Consider the following 19,736-nt stretch of genomic DNA (forward strand, 5'->3'; position numbering starts at 1 on the left):
TGTCAGAGGGAGACAGTTGAAGTGGGCAGTATATGGTCAGCAGGAGAGCTGAAGAGAGAGCTGATACAGAGAGCTGTGAAGAGACTTCTGGTGAAGTGAAGCTCGCTGTTAGCTCTGTGGAGACAGCCAGGTGGCTGAGAGTGACTATCGAGTGTCACAGTGAAAGACCTGAGTGGTCACAGAAATATTTACACTACTCTTAAGAACTAACAAGGTTGCTGAGGGAGAGATGTGGGTCTGAGGGAGTCAGGAGGGCTGAGAGTAGACACACCAGTTGACTCAAGAGACCAGACACATAAAGCCCAAGAGGCCAACCTAATTAGAGTTTGGAGAGTGAAGAATATAAGAACTGTGGACCCTGAGATACCTCAGTGAACCTCTGTATTGTAAAGCCTGAACTGTTTAGCAACTGTTATTCATCCAAGATACAAAATAGCCTATGTAAATACATCCCTTCCCCCCAGCTGAAGACTGTATGTAAATAAAAATCTGTGGTTACTTGTTAAGTTCTCTGGTGCCTGAGTATTTGGAATCGGCAGCAAATCAGCAGTGGTCCCCTTTGGGGAGAGACGGTGGCTCAGTGGTAGAGCATTTGCTTGGGAAGCAGAAGGTCCCAGGTTCAATCCCTGACATCTTCAAAAAAGGGTCCAGGCAAATAGGTGTGAAAAACCTCAGCTCGAGACCCTGGAGAGCCGCTGCCAGTCTGAGAAGACAATACTGACTTTGATGGACCAAGGGTCTGATTCAGTATAAGGCAGCTTCATATGTTTTACATACATAGTTATCCGTCTATCTGAAAATAAAAGAGAACCCCGAAGAGACTAGAAATCCTTATTATACCCACCCCCTTTACTCAGTAGTCATGAGTAAAACCAGAAGGCTGAAAGAGGGGCTGGGGTCGCCATAAGTCGCCTTAAGTGGTGCAGGGCGGTCATACTCGCAAGCTAGCTAGATCCAGTCCACTAGCAACTGGGGGTCCCCCGTTTTGAGGGCTTCCCCAAAGATGCTGGAATTGAGACCTCTCTTGAATTACTAAATTCTGGCCCCATTGTCCCATCGGTGTATTTTTGCATTTAAGAGGTGGAACTCACTGGTATATTCTCTCACCAACTTCAAGCCCTGCCGTAGATCCGGCAAGGCCGATATCACATTAGTTTCTTACAGGGGGTCCTGAAAGTGGCGTCATAGAACTCTGAGCAGCTCTCTAGCAGAATTCAGTGCAGGGGAGCGGGCTTCAAATAGAGTCACAAACCAGTCCACCACCGCTCCCTCTAAGCAGCCCCCAATGTAGATCACTTTCTTCCGTCTGAAAGTTGCGCGCCCACACACTGAGGTGGCCTCTCACCAGCACCATGAAATATCCCAGCTTTGTTGGATCCCCATCGAATTTCACTTTGTGGACCCTTGGCCCTCCGGGCACTTGGACCGGTTCCTCCAGCACTTATGGTGCAGGGGGAGGGGGATCGCCACCTCCCAGCACCCCTTCCCCCCGGTGCTCCTCCGCCTGGAACAGCCGGTGGTTCTCGTGCAGGTGGCGCCCCAGGGACTTGAACAGCTATGTCTTGTAATTTACAGGCGAGGCCTCTCATCTCCTGCACCAGGAACTCATTTATCGCCAGCATCTTGTCTCACAGTTGCCAGCTTTGTGACACTAGTGCTTCGCCCTGCTCCTATGGGGGCGCTTTGTGTTCTCGCCCTCGTCGTCGAACCCCCATGAATGGAAGGCTCTGTAGAAACCCGAGGGCCTTGACTGGGAGGGCCCCCCCCCCCGTATGTGTCTCCGATAATACTCTTCCGGAGATCCCTGGGCCCCCACTCCTTTTTCCTGACTGTAACAGAGGTGGGAACTAGTTTCGGTCCCTCCGGTTTCGGTTCCTCCTCTACTGGTTTAGTTCAGGGGTGGCCAATGGTAGCTCTCCAGATTTTTTTTGCCTACAACTCCCATCAGCCCCAGCCAACATGGCCAATGGCTGGGGTTGATGAGAGTTGTAGGCAAAAAAACATCTGGAGAGCTACCATTGGCCACTCCTGGTTTAGTTGGCTCTCCCTTAGTTTTGTCCTTCTCGTTTCCTGACATTTTCGGGGATGGATAGGCAGCTAAGGTTGTGGGTGAGTCTTAGCAATATGTCAGGACCTCAAGTCAAGGAATAACACGGTCCAATAATTCAGTTTATTTACTGGCGTCTTAGCCCAGGGGCTCTCCTTTTAATCCCTCGCCCCAATCGTTACATTTTCAAGTGCAAGCGCAGTAAAGCAAAAGAACCAAGTTTTGGTGGGACCCCCTCCCGCCCTCCTTTGGAGTCTACCTCTAGTTTCACAGTCCAGGTGTCTAAGCTATACTCCCCCAGCATCTGACCTTGAAGTTGGTGGAAACAGCTTAACTAATAAATTCCCAAGATAAGCATGCAGAGAGGATGAGCAAAGCAAGAATGCACCCAGACAAATTGGTTATAGCACAAAACATGGCAAGAGGAATACAGAGATGACTCTTGACACTTGTCCAGAGTAATATAGGTTGTGCATTAACACAATTAAATGTTCTCATTCCATATATTGCAGTCTTTGTTGTAAGATTTTCAGCATCACTTTACTCACATGGGAAGTTAATGTGATGTTCCAATGGTTGTTGCAGTCTTTGATGTCTCCTTTGTTGGAATTGAAATGTCTGTGAGCCATTGCCAGTCTGTGAGCAATTGCTTTGTTTTCCATATTTATTGGCATATTCTTGTTAAAATTTTGAACTCCATTTCTGGTACTTGAAGTAGATCTATTGATACCCCATCTACTCCTGGTGATTTATTTCTTGCATTTACTCTCAGTGCATCTTTCACTTCACTTTCTAAAGCTGCAGGTGGTTCTTCAAAAGATTCTTCTTTGAAGGATTCCATCATCTTTTCATCTCTTCTGTATAGTTCTTCATTGTGATGTTCCCATCTTTTTTATTTTTCCTGTTCAGTTAATGTATTTCCATGCTCATCTTTCAGAAGCATGCCTAACCTTGCTTTAAATTTTTCTTTGATTTCTTGAATTTTGGGGAAAGATCTCGTTCTTCCTTTTTTGTTGTTCTGTTTCTTTATATTGGCTATTATAATAGATTCATGTGGGTAGTTGTATTGGTCTGAAGTAGCAGAACAAATTTTGAATCCAATGGCACCTTTAAGACCAACCAGATTTTATTCGTGGTATAAATTTTTGTTTCTTCTGTATCTGAAGAAGTGTGCTACATCTTGAATAACTTGTTTGGTATGAGTGGTGCCTCTGGACTCAAATTTTGTTCAATTATTATAATAGTCACGTCTCTACCTGCAAGTTTCTGGAACACTGCATTTAGACTTGTTTTTGTTACCTTTTACTTTTGTTTTTGGACTTTAGCGGTAGTAAAATACAGATATGAATAGGCCTCAAGTTTATATCCTGAATATAAACACTTTTGGATCTACTGGATTGTGTCTTCATTCTTGATCCTCAACTAGCTGAAGAACCATAGTGTTGTCAGCTATTGCTGCATGTCCAAAAAGACTCAGAATTTAATATTCTTGGCCTGTTGACGGGGTCCCGCCATTTGATCTTGGTTCAGCTTCCCAGGCTTTGATTTTGTTTTCAGGAGCAATTTCAGATGTTTGTTCTGATTGTTAATAGTTCAAAATTGTTTAGGACCAAGGTACTTCAATGCACTTTTGCCATTATAAATCTACCCACAAGCTTGTTAATTACATGTTTATTAGTTGCTGGTTTTCTTGCCTTGTTTCTGATTGAGTAGTTTATTATAAGCTACTCTGGAGGTCTGGGCACAGAATAGCAGGGTAGATTTATTTTAAATAAATATCTGTCTGGGCCTATTCCTTATAATAAAGTGTATTGTTGAGTTCACAGTAGTTGCCAGTACAACTTACATTATAGTTTTGAATTGGTCATTTTTGTCTTAAAATTATATCCAGTGTATGTAATTGGCGTTCTGTTTCATTTTGGAATGTGTAATGATAGTATACATTATGTATTTCTTGAATTCAGAGGAGCTATCCGTCTGGACAGAAGAAGAATGTAGAAATTTTGAACAAGGTTTGAAGGCCTATGGAAAGGATTTTCACTTGATTCAGGCAAACAAGGTTAGTGAACTGAGTACAAAATACCAATTTGTGCCTTAAAAAAACATACCTGGGTCAGGTGACTGTCAGTGGCAAGGGAGGTTTATTTTGTCTTGTTGATTTGTATTAACTTTGGCTCATATTTCAAATGTAAGAAACAGTTTGAAAAGGGACGTGTGCCTTCCTAATAGAGTTGGAATGATTGTTGCTATACATCTCTTCTTTTTTGATGATCAGATGCCAGACATCCTTAACCATAAAATTCAGAAGGACTTTAGTCCTTAATATGGTTTTCTGCTGCACTTCCACCAGTTTGAATAATGTAGTGGTCGTAGCTATAATGAAACTAGAGCCCTAAGAAATATACTCCTGATGACATGGCAGTTTTCTTTTGTATCTGGTTGCAATGCTGAATCTTGATTTATGATCCTTGTCATTCTTACGTTCAATGTATAATAGTATACATTTTCTCTGATCATTCATCCTTTGCACGTTTTAATTTTGACACGGATCTGACCCATGATTACGGCTAACTGGTTTGTGCTTAACTGGGGTTTGCTAGCCAGCTTCAAGTTTGATTAATTGTGGCTAAGGATTATTGGGGTCTTTTCTTAATGTTGGTGTTGCTCTAAGAAGTGTGCCTTTGATCCTCCTGGGTTTTTTTCCCCTCAGCAATGCTTTTTCATGAGCTGTGTTTTCGTTTGAATGAAGTTTTGATACTACTGTTTGGAGCAGGGGTCCTTAAACTTTTTGAGTGTGTGGGCATGGTAGGTGCAACAACAAAATAGCTGTCACGAAATTGGTGCTACAGGAGGTGGAGCCAGCCACAAAATGATTGCTGCAGCTTTATTTCATTAACATAGTGCAGATTCTTGTGTTGCAGTGGCAGCTGCTGCCAAGCAACATTTTAAAAAATCTGCATAGCCAATCAGAAGCCTGGGTGGATAAAAGCCCTAACTTGGCTCACTCACTTTCTAAAAATACTTGGAGGGCACCAGAAAAGCTATCAGCAGGCACTTTGGTACCCATGGGTACCACACTGGGAACCCCTGGTTTAGAGGTTTTGACCAATGGGAAAATACACTAGCTTGTACTTCCATGGCCATTTTGTAAGCATTGATTTCCAGTAGAATGCTGTCATTCAACTTTAAGGCACTGAACTATTTTGTAGAATTTGTCGCTCAGTTTTCTCTACTTCCTATCAAAACCTTTAATTCACCTGTTAAAAGATCACACAAGAATCTGTGAAATCTCGATGTATTGATAATGTAGATCTTAACAAAGGTTTTAACTATATCTAGGATCATTCCCTTAAATATATACCTAAATATATATCCCTTACCTAAAATAGCACTTGCTTAGTGATATGCCAGGCACAACACAACAGTACTGTTATATACAAAGTATATATTTGTACTGTTGTGTTGTGCCTGGCATATCACTAAGCAAGTGCTATTTTAGGTAAGAGAATTTCCTGTTCTAGCCTTTATTATTGAAATAAATAGCTATAAAATGGAGAGTGAGGCAGCACAGCTGTTGTGTAACATTAAATGTTTCCTAATAGGAGAATGCTGCTTGCTACTATCTACTCTGCCTCTCTAAGCTTTATAAAGCAAGCAGTTTAGTGGCATGTGACTTGGAGGGCAGGGAATCTTGATGCTTGATTGCTTTTTACAAGTGTATTTGATGCCTCTGATGCCCTGCAAACTGTGCACCTATCTAAAGTATTCCATTTGAGTTTTCACTGAATTGGTCTTCTCAAATGAACATATGTATCATGAACATAGAAATGGAGGAGGGCAGAATGATGTACATTGTTCTGAGCTTCTTGGAGGAAGAGCAGAATAAAAATGGGATAGATATAAAACTGATTATGAATGCAAATCCAGTGTGTGCATATTGGGAAGAAGTAAGTTCTGAAGTAAGTACAGACTCATCAGACTGGACTTGTAACTGTTGTATTGATTGGTTTTCATAGGTACGAACACGATCTGTTGGTGAATGTGTAGCATTTTATTACATGTGGAAAAAATCAGAGCGATACGACTTCTTTGCTCAGCAAACACGATTTGGTAAAAAGAAGTACAATCTGCATCCGGGTGTAACGTAAGCAGTGATGTTTACATGTCTTCTTTTATCTTTGTTTTGCAGTGTAGTAAAATCAGTATGAAACTGGATGGTTATATCAGAAGTAGAAAATGCATGTTTGCTGAGCAGTAGTTTCTACTCTCCAGTGTGAATTCTCCATTCTTACAACATGAAAAGTTTGCCTTTCTGGACCTGCAGGTGCTCTTAATCCTTAGGAACATCAACTCTGCATAATGTGTTGATGCTGTAGTATAGGGGTGTCAAACATGCTGTCCAGGGGCCAAATCAGGCCCTCAAAGGGCTCCTATCAGCTGCCATCTGCTTCCTTCTTCCTCTCTTGCTTTTTTCATCACAGCTTGCTTTGCAAGGCTTGCTCAATTGCATAGGAGCTAAGTATCTATTTTCTCCATTGGCTAAGTCTCCTCCCTTGAGGAGGAAGGGGGGAGAGAGAGTTTGCTTTACCAGGCTCTCTCAATTGTACAGCAGAGCTACTGAGCCAAGCCCCTCTTCCTTCTATTGGCTGAGGCTGCTCCCCCTCCTGGTCCCCTGGGGAAAGAAAGAGCCAGAGCCTCCTTTGCCCAGTTCCCTGGATCCCATGGGAAAGATACAAAAAAAGCACCTTCAAGACCAACAAGTGTTAATGTTTTAAACATGTTTTATTTTAAGTTTTTTTTTTTAAAAAATCTTTGTGTTTGTCTGTGTCCTTTATAAAGTTTCTATCTCTGCTACCTAATCTTAAATAAGTAACATGCATGGCCTGGCCCAACACGGCCCAGCCTGGCCCAACAAGGTCTCAATTATGTAAGTTTCGGCCCTCATAGTAAATGAGTTTGACATCCCTTTATAAGTACGTATGGTCCATGCCATTTGAAGGGAGCAGAAATTGTACATTAAAAAATAATCCATGAAGGTAGCAGTCTGCATACTTCTAAACAGTTTGGCACTCTGGAGCAGAAGTAGCCTGCAGAGGATTATAAAATCATATACTACAAGTGGAAACCCACAAAGAACTTGCAGGGAGGGGGCATCCCATTCCCTTTGCCTTTTCTTCTTCCCCTTTCCTGCACCCCTTTTCTTTCAGTCTTGTCTCTTCATTTTCTGTCTCCCTTCACTCCTTCCCTGTCACTCTCTCTGGTTTCTTTTCTTCCCTGTCACTTAACCCCCCCCCCCTTTCTGTCTCCCTCCATCCCTTCTGCTGTGTCACTCATTCCCCCTTGCTTCTGTCCCCTCAATGCCCCTTAGCCATCGCCTATGTCCTTCCCCCTTCTAACCCAGACTCAAACCAAACATTTGGCTCCTGACCTTCCCCACCTCCTCCCCTGCTTGCCTTCAGCCAGTGGACTGTTGTTTGCTAGAAAGCTATTGGAGGGGAGGGTTTCTTTGTTACATTGATGGAAGTGGATGGTTGGCAACAGCAGTGGCTCCTTCACTTGCCTGTGCTCTGTGTTGAGAGTCCAGCTGCGGTGGGTTCTGCTGCATCACATGGTTGTTGCTCAAGGAGGTGGGGAGTCACTATGCCTGCTCCTCCCCCCACTAGAGCCCTAGATGGGAGTGTGCTGAGACTCCTCTTTACTTGCTTGAGAAGCAGTCAGCAGCAGTAGCTTCTGGTCTTTTCATCGTTGTCTTCCTCCTCATCTGCAGCATCCAGACAGGTGTGATGATCCTTCTTCCCCTCCCCCTCTCTTCCTCATGCACCTGCCTGCATTCAGAGAACAGTTCCATGCACTTGCGCAATAATCTATTCTCTGTTTGGGGGGGGGTTGTATCTCTCCCTCCCCCCTTAGAAGCTTTAGGGGTTTTCTGCAAGCCTGGGGGTTACTCCAGGTGTACAGAAAAATCTCTTTAGCCTGCACATGAGCCCGATCCATGGATCTCTGCAGATGGCTACAGGTGGCTAATAGTCTATAGATATCTATGCAAAAGGAGGACTGCTCCCCCCTGCATTGTCTTGCATTACAAAATCTAAAATAAATTTGTATATATTATCTGATCTTTGGGCTTTAAATTCCAAATTCCATCTTTTTTCCTTATTAGAATTATGTTGTAGAGAATGCACAGGAAAAAACCCAAATATTTCACACCATAAAATATTATAGTCTACATGTTTACAAAAGTACCTATGGAATTTCTGTGGTATAATCAAACTCTTTATAGGTTTGATCATTATGCGGTAAATTTCAGGTTTATGATATATATTTGATTACATTTAAATTAGAAATTCAGTTACAGAAATACATTAACTATTAATATTATGTTATATTATTGTCAGGGTAGATAAAAATCAGTGGTTTCTAAAAATGGAAAATCTGATTTGTTTCAAGTTTCAGTTATAATTTTCTTATAAAAATAACCTTTTAAAACAAAGTTTGCATTTAATGCATGAATATAATCTCCTTATTAATAGCCACATACAAATGTATGGAAATTATATTAGTTTGTAAAGTGAGGGAGAAAAACAGGTTTCCTACCTGTAACTGATGATCTTCGAACGGTAGGGCCCGATATTGGAAGTGATCGTCTCCAACGGTGAAGCGCAAGAACTTCTGGTGGCGGGGATGGATAGAGATGTGAAAATAGGCATCCTTCAGATCTAGCGTTGCCATCCAATCCCCGCACCCCAGAAGAGGAAGGATGTAGGGCAGCGAAGTCATCCGGAACTTGTCGCACCTCACAAAGACATTCAAGGCCCGCAGGCCCATAATGGGCTGAAGGCCACCGTCCCGTTTGGGAACCGCAAAGTAACGGGAGTAAAACCCGAGGCCCCTCTGGTTCGTGGGGACCCGTTCGATGGCCTGCTTGAGGAGGAGGGACTGGACCTGCTCCCGGAGGGTCTGCGAGGGTGCAGTGGAGAGAAACCTCGGGAAAGGTGGGGGATGGCAAAACTCTTCCATAACCCAGCCAGATTATGGATAACACCCAGAGGTCCGAAGTAATACGGGACCACGCAGGGAAGAACCTGGAAAGGCGGATAAGGTCCGAGTCCACAGGGCCTCTCAGAGCTGGTAGGGAGTCAAAGGCCCTGCTTGTGCTGCTTTGCACCTTTCTGACGAGACGTCTGGGTGGAAGGCGGGGAATACTTTGGTTTAGCCTGGTAGGGAGGCCTGGTGAATGTTGTCGGCTTCGATCGCCAAGGCCTGTCTGGGGATTTGGAATAAAGCTTCTTCAGCCAAGTCTTAGGCCACTGTCTCTTAGCTTGTGGACGCGGCCCGGAGACCCCCAGGTTCCTGGATGTTTTGATGCTTTTATCCAGCTCCTGAAGGACCGAGTCCGTGTTTGAACTAAAGAGGCCTGTGCCATCAAACGGGAGATCCTCCACGTAGGCCTGCGTGTCAGGCTGAAGAGCCGTGGATCTCAGCCAGGAGTGTCTCCGCAAGGAGATGGCAGTAGTCAGGGCTTTCGCGCATGTATCCCCTGAGTGTTTCGCAGAATTCAACTGCTGCTTCGCCAAAGTCATGCCTTCTTTTTGGAGTTTCTTGAGAGCAGCCCGGCTTTGCTCAGGAAGGGAACTCGGGATGGTCGAAACTTGGTCCCACAGGGCATACTGGTACCTGCCGTAGCATGCTGCGTAATTCGCGATCTTGACGCCCAGGGAGCCCGCAGAGTACAGCCTCCTGCCCATCGCATCCAGCTTTCTGCCCTCCTTGTCTGGTGGTGTGGAGTGCGTCTTCTTCGCCTTGGAGGACAACGACACTACCACGGAGTTGGGTTTGGGGTGGACGTACAGGAACTCCGCCGAGGTTTCTTGGATCCGGTACATATGGTCCAGCCTGCGTGAGGATACAGGCGTGGATGCTGGCTTGTCCCAAAATGACTTGGCAGTCTGCAGCATCACATTTATGAGGGGCAGAGCTACTGCCGTGGAAGTGTCCTGTTGAACAATGTCCATCACCGCCGGCTGCGGCTGCACTGTGGGGAGTGAGTTTGGGCCATCCTTCTGATGAGGTCACCGTAAGACTTGAGGTCTTCCGAGGGCGAGATAGGCTGCTCCTCAGATGTCTTCAACGGAGGGAAAGGTTCACCATGGGAAGATGCCTCTCTATCAGGCGAGGACCTTGGCGATGCCCCTGGGGAGTCAGAGAGCTCAGACTGACACTGTAGTCGTGGAGACCTCTGCACCTCCGCTGCAGTCGAAGCCTTCACCGAAGGGGTGCGCTGTTCAGGCTCTTTCTGGTGGTGAAGACGTTCTTCCTCGGGAGGCTTTGACATCGACGCCGACGGAGGGTGTCTCTGGGTCTGATAGGATGTTCAGGACCGATACGATGTATCAGAGGCCTGATACCAGTCCATCTGCCTCGGTGGAAGCCATGGGAAGGGAGGTTGCATGGGGTAGGCCCCATATAAGTACTGCCACTGCCTCTGGTCCCAGGGAATCTGAGCTGCAGAGCGACACGGCGAGCGATCACCCTCCCGGTAACAAGGGGAGCGGCTGCTAGAGGATCGATCCCGATGCTGGTCTCGCCGCCGAACGGAGGGACTTCGGACCTGCAGAGTCAGTCAATCACACGGGCTTCCATCGGTGCCGAAGCGTTGGGCGGTCTCGATCTCGGAGTCTGAGTCGGAAATGACCAATTGGGTCGACATCGATGCCAGTGGAGGACTCGGCCGCCGGACGGGCAAGGCGAAGAGCTTCAGTGGCGGGACGACCAGCGCCGTCGGATCTGACGGGGATTCAGGGGACGACTGAGTTGCCGATTGGCTACGTCTCGGCTTCTCAGGCTTCTTGTGTTTCTTCTCCTTCTCCGAAAGCACCCCTTTATCCTCCTTATGCCTCTTTGTCGGCACTGAGGATTCCGAAGCCACAGCCGAACCCGAACGCTTCCGAGGGCGATTGACATCGGAAGGAGGGTGATCGGTATCGACCAACTTCGACTGATCCGCTTGACCGGTCGAAGATTCGGCCTGTTCAGAAGTTCTGCGCGGGGAGAGTGCTCGCTCCATCAGCGCCGCTGCGAGCCGTGCCGCCCTGTTCTTTCTCGTTTGTTTAGAAAACTTGGCACAATGCACACAGGAATCAGGCTGATGCCGCTCTCCCAGGCACAACAAGCACAGCGAGTGTCCGTCTGGTGGGGCAATTTTACTCCCACACGAGGAGCAGCGGTGAAAAAATCCCCACCGTCTTTCCATGCGAGGAAAGCAAAAAAAAACGGCGGGAAACGAAGAGAGGGGGGGCCCCCCCGGAGGGAAAAACAACCCCGCTCTCCCGCAGCTACTAGAATCTAACACTAACTATACTAACTAACTATATCAAAAAAGTAGAAATAACGAAGTTCACTGACCGTAGCAGAGAGATCAACCGATCAGCGCGGCGGTCAGAAGAGAACTGGCGGGATATCCGCTACCGTCCCAGTGGGCATGCGCAGTGGGGGCTTCTGGGCATGCGCACTGGGGCGGTGGCGCGGAAATCCGCAGCTTTGAAGTTTACCGATCGAGATCGGCGCTGGCGCCTACTCCCATCAGTGTGATGCATTGAGACCACGAAGAAGATCATCTTTTGTCAGTCATACCTCACAGTAGTGTATGCAGTTATTTTAAGTCTTGATAATGGTGAGCAAGGGTTGGCTTGCTGCAACAGGAGTTATGTACTTGATGCATTTGGATAAGGTGTTCCTACCAACCCTTGCTTCTGGCTAAGATTGCTTACTTTTGAGGGTGAATGGTAAGGCAGGCTTGTTTCATGCCAAAGCAGAAGGGACAGACTAAAGCAGAAAGAATCAAAGAAAACAAATGCCTTCTTGTGTTATTTCCAACTAGTATCTGTTTGGGGAAACTTGATTACTGATTATAAAAGACACCCTATCTGGAGCACTACACAGTGTAAAAATAAGCAGCCTGTAATATATCATTTCTAAAATAGTAAAAAGATTAATTTAGATATTTAAGAAACATTTTTAAATTGCATAGTTGATTTATTCATTTTTGAATCAATAGGTTTTTGTAGAATTAAAGAATCATAAGAGTTGGAGGGAGCCTCCAGGGTCATCTAGTCTATCCCCCTGCACAATACAGGAAATTCACAAATACTTTGCACACACACACCGCCCAGTGATCCCTGCTCCATGCCCAGAAGATGGCAAAAACCTCCAGGATCCCTTGCCAAACTGGCCTGGAGAAAAATTGCTGAATGAATCCAAAGTGGCAAGCAGCATTTTCCTGGGCATGTAAAAAAGGGCCAAAAGAACTAAGCATCGATGCAACCCTTCTTGCCCTCCTCATGATCTGCCTAATTCACAGAATCAGCATTGCTGTCAGATGGTCATCTTGTCTCTGCGTTAAAACCTCCAAGGAAGGAGAGCCCACCACCTCTCGAGAAAGCCTATTCCACTGAGGAACCACTCTCTCAGGAAGTTCTTCCTAATGTTGAGCTGGAAACTCTTCTGATTTAATTTCAACCCATTGGTTCTGGTTCAACCTTCTGGGGCAACAGAAAACAATTCTGCACAACCTCTCAGTTGTCTACTCTCCAGGCTAAACATACCTTGCTCCTTCAACCTGTCCTTATTGGACTTGGTCTCCAGACCCCTTGTCTTTGTTGCTCTCCTCTGGACACATTCCAGCTTGTCTATATCCTTCTTTATGCCCAAAACTGAACACAATACTCCAGGTGAGGTCTAACCAGAGCAGAGCAAAGCAATACCATAACTTCATGTGATTATACTTCTGTTAATAACAGCTCAAAATTGAATCTGTCTTTTTAGCCACCACATAACACTGCTGACTCATATTCAGTGTACAGTCCACTAAGACCCCTGGATTCTTTTCGCACATACTACTGCCAAGACAAGTCTCCCCCATCCTATAATGCATTTGATTTTTCCTACCTACATGCAGAACTTGCCATTTATCTCCATTAAAATTCATTTTATTTGTTTTAGCCCAGTTTTCTAGCCTGTCAAGTCACAGTACAGTTATTTAAATTGGCATTTTTTCTCTTGCTGATTCAAGCCACTGTAATTAATCTAGCCTTTTCTGAATAGAACACCTTCTGAAGTGCAAAAATGTTTACTTTGCATTTTAAGGGATTACATGGACCGTCTGTTAGATGAAAGTGAAAGTGCTGCATCCAGCCGGGCTCCCTCCCCTCCACCCACAACTTCTAACAGCAGCACCAGCCATTCAGAGAGAGAAGACAGTACAGCCAGCAACAGTAATCAAAACGGTATCTAAAATTTCAGTATTTATTCCTGAATTCTTTCATGCTAATGTATAAATTGTAAAAAACATCTTTAAAACAATGAACTTTTTTCCCTTTGCTTTTCTTGTTTGTGTGTGAACAGAGATGGTGGTAGTTGTTATATACTCTTAAAATTATATTTTTCAAGATCTAAAATTGTATTACATGCATTAATTGTTGCAAATAATACTTCTATTATACTTTATCAAACAGAGACTAAGAAGAGTGGTGGTGCAATGGTGGGGGAATTACCCCAACCCACTTGACTGCTGGGCCATCACCACTGTTCCTGTCTCCTCTCCCCAGGCTGCCTACCAACCTGGCTCTTGCAGCTGGGGGCAGTGGCAACTACAGCTCCCCAGTGATAGTGCCTATATGTAGAGGCATTGGTGTCTTCCGAGATCAGCAGCAGCTGGTGCTCTTCCTCTGCCCACAAAGGAATGGGATGGCTGGATTCAACAGCATGGTGGGGCAGCTTGGCTGCTCCTTCTACTCTCCACCAGCTGTAGCACTGCTGCCTTGGGGATGAATGGTGGTAGTGCCTGCTGTTCTTCCTGCTGCTTGCCAGCCAGCAGGAAAATAGTGGGACTAGCATTTACAGCCTTGGAAGTGAGGAGGCAGCAATAACTTCTGCTGTTTCTTCCCCTGTCTGCACACCACTGCCTCAATGAGTGGCAGCAGTGCCTGCCTGTGCATGGGCAGACAGCAGGTTCTTGAGCAGCTCCAGTGGAGAAGCTTTTTTTCATATTGATCATATTGATGTTTGATTTCATATACTAGTACTGCCTTATTCTGGAAACTCGTCAGGGAAACATTGACTTGGATCCAAAATAGTGTAGGGAGAGTGGAGTTTGCATACGGGGAATCAATCAGCCCTCCTATAGAGCCAATTTGGTGTAGCGGACTCTTATCTGGGAGAACCAGGTTTGATTCCCCACTCCTCCACTTGCAGCTGCTGGAATGGCCTTGCGTTGGCCATAGCTCTCTCAAGAGTTGTCCTTGAAAGGCAGCTTCTGTGTGAGAGCTCTCTCAGCCCCATCTACCTCACAGGGTGTCTGTTGTGAGGGAAGAAGATAAATGAGATTGTAAGCCACTCTGAGACTCTGATTCAGAGAGATGGGCGAAGTATAAATATCTGTAGCCGTCGTCTTCTACAGTTCTTAGTTGCTCCTGAATGTTGCGGAACACTTTGGAATAGTGCAGGGATCATTTTTGCACAAGTTGCCTGGTGTATCACCTGTGGCTTGTCTTGGGGAAATCAGACATAATCATATTTCTATAGATTATTATAGTCTACATGGAGTTGCCTTTGAAGAGTTCTCAGACTTCATTTAGTCCAAAATGCTGGAGCCTTAATATTTTCTGGAGCTTGCTGGTATATCTGTTTTGTTCCAGTTTGATTGGCAGTCCCTGTGCAGTTTGGATATGGAATATCTTAAGGACCACCTTTGCCAGTAATTGCTTCTCCAGACACAGGCGTCATTGGATGAGGCATAGTTGCATGTGCCAGATGACTGGCAATATCTAATAGGACATTTTCAGTGAGGACACTGAGTTTGTGGAATACCTTTCTCTTAAGGGATGCTTGTGTTTCGGAGAGTAGTAAAAACCTTTCTTTCCCAACAAGAATTTGGCAAGTTAGTTGGGAGTTACTCAGCAATTCTGAGTTTTTTGTAGGGGGTATTTAATGAACTTCTGTGTAGGTTTAACCTGCTTTTGGCTAGTTTTGTCTCTTTTATTTGTTTATTTATTTTCTTTAATTTATATTCCACCCTCCCTGCAAGCAGGCTCAGGGCAGGTTACAAGGTCACATAAAATATTATGACTGATGGACAATTTATGAAATTTGGGCAATATATGAAAATTCATATAATTAAAATTTAGTGCTGAAGAGCCAGTGTGAAGGTTGCTTTGGTAGCAACACTCAGAGCCTTCTGAGCAGTGTTGTTGGATATCAAGCTGCTAACCACAAGACCAGGAATGTCAGCAAGGAAGGCCAAGAATGGAAATTTGTAACAAATCTCGCAGGGCCCTGATCTCAATTAGAAGCTTGTTCCACCAGGTTGGGCCCAGGGCTGAAAAAGCCCTGGCCCTAGTTGAGGCTAGCAGGATGTCCTTCAGACCAGGACCAACTAGATGTTGATAAATTGAGCATAAAGCTCTGTAGGGAACATATGGGGAAAGATGGTCCCTGAGATATGCAGGTTCCTGGCCACAAAGTCAGTGCTAGAATCTTGAACTGGATCCAGTACTCTATAGGCAGCCAGTGCAGTTGGCAGAGCACCAGCCACACAGGTGTCACCGTCAGCACAGGTGCCATCACATTCTGTACCAGCTGCAATTTCCATGTCAAGTACACAGGCAGCCCCACATAGAGCGGGTTATAATAATCTGGCCTGGAAGTGATAGAAGGCTGATCTGCAATGATGGCAACCTAGGCTTCCATAGAAAGAGAGGAATCCAAGATAACCCCTAGAATCCTTAACCTTGACATAGGTGCCAAAGACATCCCATTGAGGGTTGGGAGCTGGACTCCCAATCCCTATGACACAGGTAAAGATATATCTGTTTTTTAGGTTGTGATTCTATATTATCTGTGGTTTCTGGATGGCATGATCTTGTAACCTACTTTGGGATCATTTTGGTATTGAAAGAGGGCATATAAATAGGAAAAAATAAACTTTTGTTCCATTTGTGCAAAAGCATGTGGGGGGAATGAGGTGTGTTCCACCACCTCCCCCTTCTTTATACAACCTCACGCATCACATCCTAGGGTATCCCCAAGATAGGAGAAATAATTTTTCCAGGGAACCATGAGGAGGGGAGATCAGCAAAGATCCTTCCTCTTCTGGGAAAGTTGGATCTAAGCCAAAATTCATTAATATCATTGCTTAGGCTATGAAATGTTAAAGTGTTTTCCTGTTACACCTATGAAAAATCCTATTTGTCGCACTGATTTGATTGTCTTCTGACAGTTCACATTGCTTTTTTCGTTTTTTTTTCTAATGTAGGTATATCCACTAACGGACCTGGTGAATTATCCAGTAAAGAAGAAGTAAAAATTGAAGGACTGCACATGAATGGACCAACAACTGGCAAAAAAATGCCACTTGAGGATTTTGATTCAAATGGTTATGAAACAGAAAATATTTCCAATCATTTGAAACTTGCCCATTCAAATGCAAGGAATGAAAATGATTTTGAAGAAAAAAATGAAAGGTCTGCAAAGAGGAGAAGAGTCAACAGTAGTGGAAAGGAGAGTCCAGGATCCTCAGAGTTTTTCCAAGAACCAGTGGCTCATGGAAAGTTAGAAGAACAGGAGACTGTGGATGACTGAGTGTTTGGTTTTATTACTTTGAGTAATTTCTTGGATGTCTGAAATTTTCAGGGTTGATAGGTTACCTTACCTTACTGATTCAAATTCAGTAACATAATTCTATTGATATTTTGCAATACATATTCAGGGCTTCTGAATACTGGCCAAATGAAGTTATAGTACCCTTTTAAAAAAAAAAAATCCTGTAATGCAGGTGAAGTGAATGGGAGAACACTGTTGAACAGATCTTCCCGCTTAGTCTGTGAAGGAAACATCTGTTGATACATGCTGTTCTCTGCAAATCCCCTTAAAGTCATTAAACTATCGAAGTAGTGAGTTTCAAATTTTGTAAGGTTATGTATCAAAAGGTAATATAAAATTTATAAAGCAAATAGCTGTTAAGAGTTTTTTTTCTGTCCACAGGAAGAGAAACTATTAGATGATTAAGGAATACCTGTAAATCCTGAAAGTTGTATGTGAAATACTATTTTTATATAGAAATATTTCAAAATAAACCAAGTCAGGTTTGTATATGTAAAATTGTTGACATCAGTGATGTCTTTTCATATTCTTATCTGGATATAAAAATACATTCTGTATTTTTCCAGATTCTTTGTAGCCTTTGAAAGATTTTTACATACTTACATCATGATTGAGGTGTCATTTCTAAAAACAAGAGTGTGTAATTTTCGTAACTTGTACAGTATGGTAAACTTTTATGAGATCTTCAGAAGAATCTGCCAGCTTCGTTTTATTTTGCTAAAGCTTTTTTATTAAAAGTAATCAAATCATGTTTCAAAAAGCAGTAAAAGATTCAATATTTAAATTCACACCCAGTTATGAATACTAAAAATTTGTCTTGAGACAAATAGTGACTTGGAATTTAGAGTTCTTGTGCTTTAATTGCACAAGTGTTGTGGTTTTTTAATTTTTTTTAGATTTATTTTTATGATAATAAAACCTTAAAATCAGCAAAATGCTTTAATGGCTAAATCTTAATAGCCAAGTTCAAACATTACATTATTATTTTTACATTTCAGTGAGCACAATACAAATTAGGAAATAGGTCAAATTATTCTGACTGCTTTGATGAGAGGCAAATGCAGTTCGTAGGCAGTGCCTGAACTAGTATCCAAGGAAATTTAGTGGGACTCGTGCTACTTCTTGGGAAGCAGAAGAGTTTTTGTGAATAGTAATTGTTGCATATATGAATGAATACACACATGAATCTGTCTGCAGTACCATAAGCACTGGTGATGTGCTTAGTTTTTAAAAAATATTTTGTTAGAAATCACTGACAATGTGGATGGGAATATCCAATGAAGTATTTGGATAATGGCCATGAATGAGGTTTACAGCATCTGTCCCTTGATAGGTAAATACAGCCATGTATAGCGACTCATTAAAAAACAGTTTTTGTCTATTAGATGCTTAAAGTCATCTACTTGTCCTGAGGCTTCCTTTAAAAGTTTTGACCACACTGTTTCAAGTGACCTGAATATTGTGGTGGACTTGGCTGAGTGTTTAGTCCTTCAGCAGTGTTTTGTCCTTGATTATAAACCCCAACTAGGCTTTTTTAGACTGATGTAATTTCATTGTAGACATCACTGGAATTATTTAAAAATTAATTTAGCCCCGTTTTTCATGAAATGTTATGGATAAATTCTAGAACTTAACATTACGTGGCTAATATTTATTCTGTTAGCAGCTCAATAGCAGTGTATCTCAGTCAGTGTCATTTTGCAGATTTATAGGTTAAATTCTTACTGCTTTAAGGAGCTGCCATGGTTGACAAATCCCAGTTTTATTTATATGGGAATCCAAAGTTTTCATAGCCTTGTATCAAAGATTGTCTTTAGAAAATGTTTCAGAACAAGGCAGTGCAATGCTTTTAGAAATCTTTGCAACCTATTTTTCTGTTACTTATCTATCTATATATTTTGCAAGTTGGAAATGACTGCAAAACAGTTCATAGGAAAGTTTATAAATATATTGTTCTCAGGCTTGTAAGTAAAATATAGCACTGTGTATATGTTCAGAAATTACTTGGATCTTTAATCTTACCTTTAAAGGTATGCCTAAGAAAAAGTCCTGACATTCCGTAATCAATATGTAATGCTCAGCTGTTCTTTAAGTATTTAATTGTAATGTGCATTTTCTTTATGCAGGTGTTTATATACAATATTTTGTTCATGTTCTTTTAAATGCAGCCACTATAACTTGATAAGACATTGCACTAGTAGTACTATTTAAAATCTAGTAATATAGTAACCTGTTCAAGAAACTTTCAATACAGTTTGGAATAGATTAAAAACTTCCACTTGATTCCAAATTGAATTGAATGTCAGTGCAGCTTGTGTATAGTACTTTGTATACTTTGAAGCACTGTTGTGTCCAGCTGGACAGTGTGTCCTGATCCATGAAATGCATTGCGTGCAGTCTAATTCAAATCTTCAATTCAACAGATCTAACTGTTGGGCTTTATAAAGAATTGAAAGTGATATTTTGGAAGAAATTTAAAAATTTGCAAATTAGTTTTTATAAATTTTTCACATAGTACTTTTGCACTGTTCGTAATCCTTATGTCCCTTCCCTAGCTCCCTGTCTGCAATTCTGGAAAAGCTTATTAAAGTATTTTTTTAAACATATGCTTATATAAATGCAATTGTTTATATTTTAAGACTGGAGCTTCTTCTTTTAGGAGAATATTTGTTGTTAAACCTTTAGAGTATTTGGGCAATATTTAGCATTAATCTTAACATGACCTCCTTACAAGTAAAATGTACCATCCTCTGTTAAACTGAATTCAGGTAGCTCAGAAAGAAATTCCAGCAAATAAACAGATGTTTGTAATTGCAAATTTGTTAGAATACATTGTGATAGTAACGAGCTCTGCTTCCAGAAAAGTTTGCATCACCAAAGAGGAGTTTACTTTAGGAAAAGAGGACCAGTTTCTACCGGACAGCTATACCACCTGTGTGGCATATCCTTGAGTTACAGGTTTTCATCAGTATTCAGAAGCAATGGCACAGCACAGAAGGGGATGTGATTCTAACAATAGCTGTGGCTTAGGTTC

General features: G+C 42.9%; 1 protein-coding gene across 2 annotated transcripts in view; it reads left to right on the top strand.

The window, feature by feature from the left end:
* Positions 1-19,340, top strand: part of MIER1 (MIER1 transcriptional regulator) — a 59,749-nt gene extending 40,409 nt beyond the window's left edge. For both annotated transcript variants that reach the window (XM_060231974.1, XM_060231976.1), the window contains 4 exons: positions 4,012-4,106; positions 6,064-6,191; positions 13,190-13,329; positions 16,356-19,340. In XM_060231974.1, coding sequence (XP_060087957.1) covers positions 4,012-4,106; positions 6,064-6,191; positions 13,190-13,329; positions 16,356-16,681 — 689 coding nt within the window. In that variant the 3' untranslated portion in view covers positions 16,682-19,340. The remainder of the gene's footprint in view (positions 1-4,011; positions 4,107-6,063; positions 6,192-13,189; positions 13,330-16,355) is intronic.
* The last annotated feature ends 396 nt before the right edge of the window (positions 19,341-19,736 follow it).

This window comes from Heteronotia binoei, chromosome 2 (assembly GCF_032191835.1).
Source record: "Heteronotia binoei isolate CCM8104 ecotype False Entrance Well chromosome 2, APGP_CSIRO_Hbin_v1, whole genome shotgun sequence".
In the NCBI taxonomy this organism is placed as follows: domain Eukaryota; kingdom Metazoa; phylum Chordata; class Lepidosauria; order Squamata; family Gekkonidae; genus Heteronotia; species Heteronotia binoei.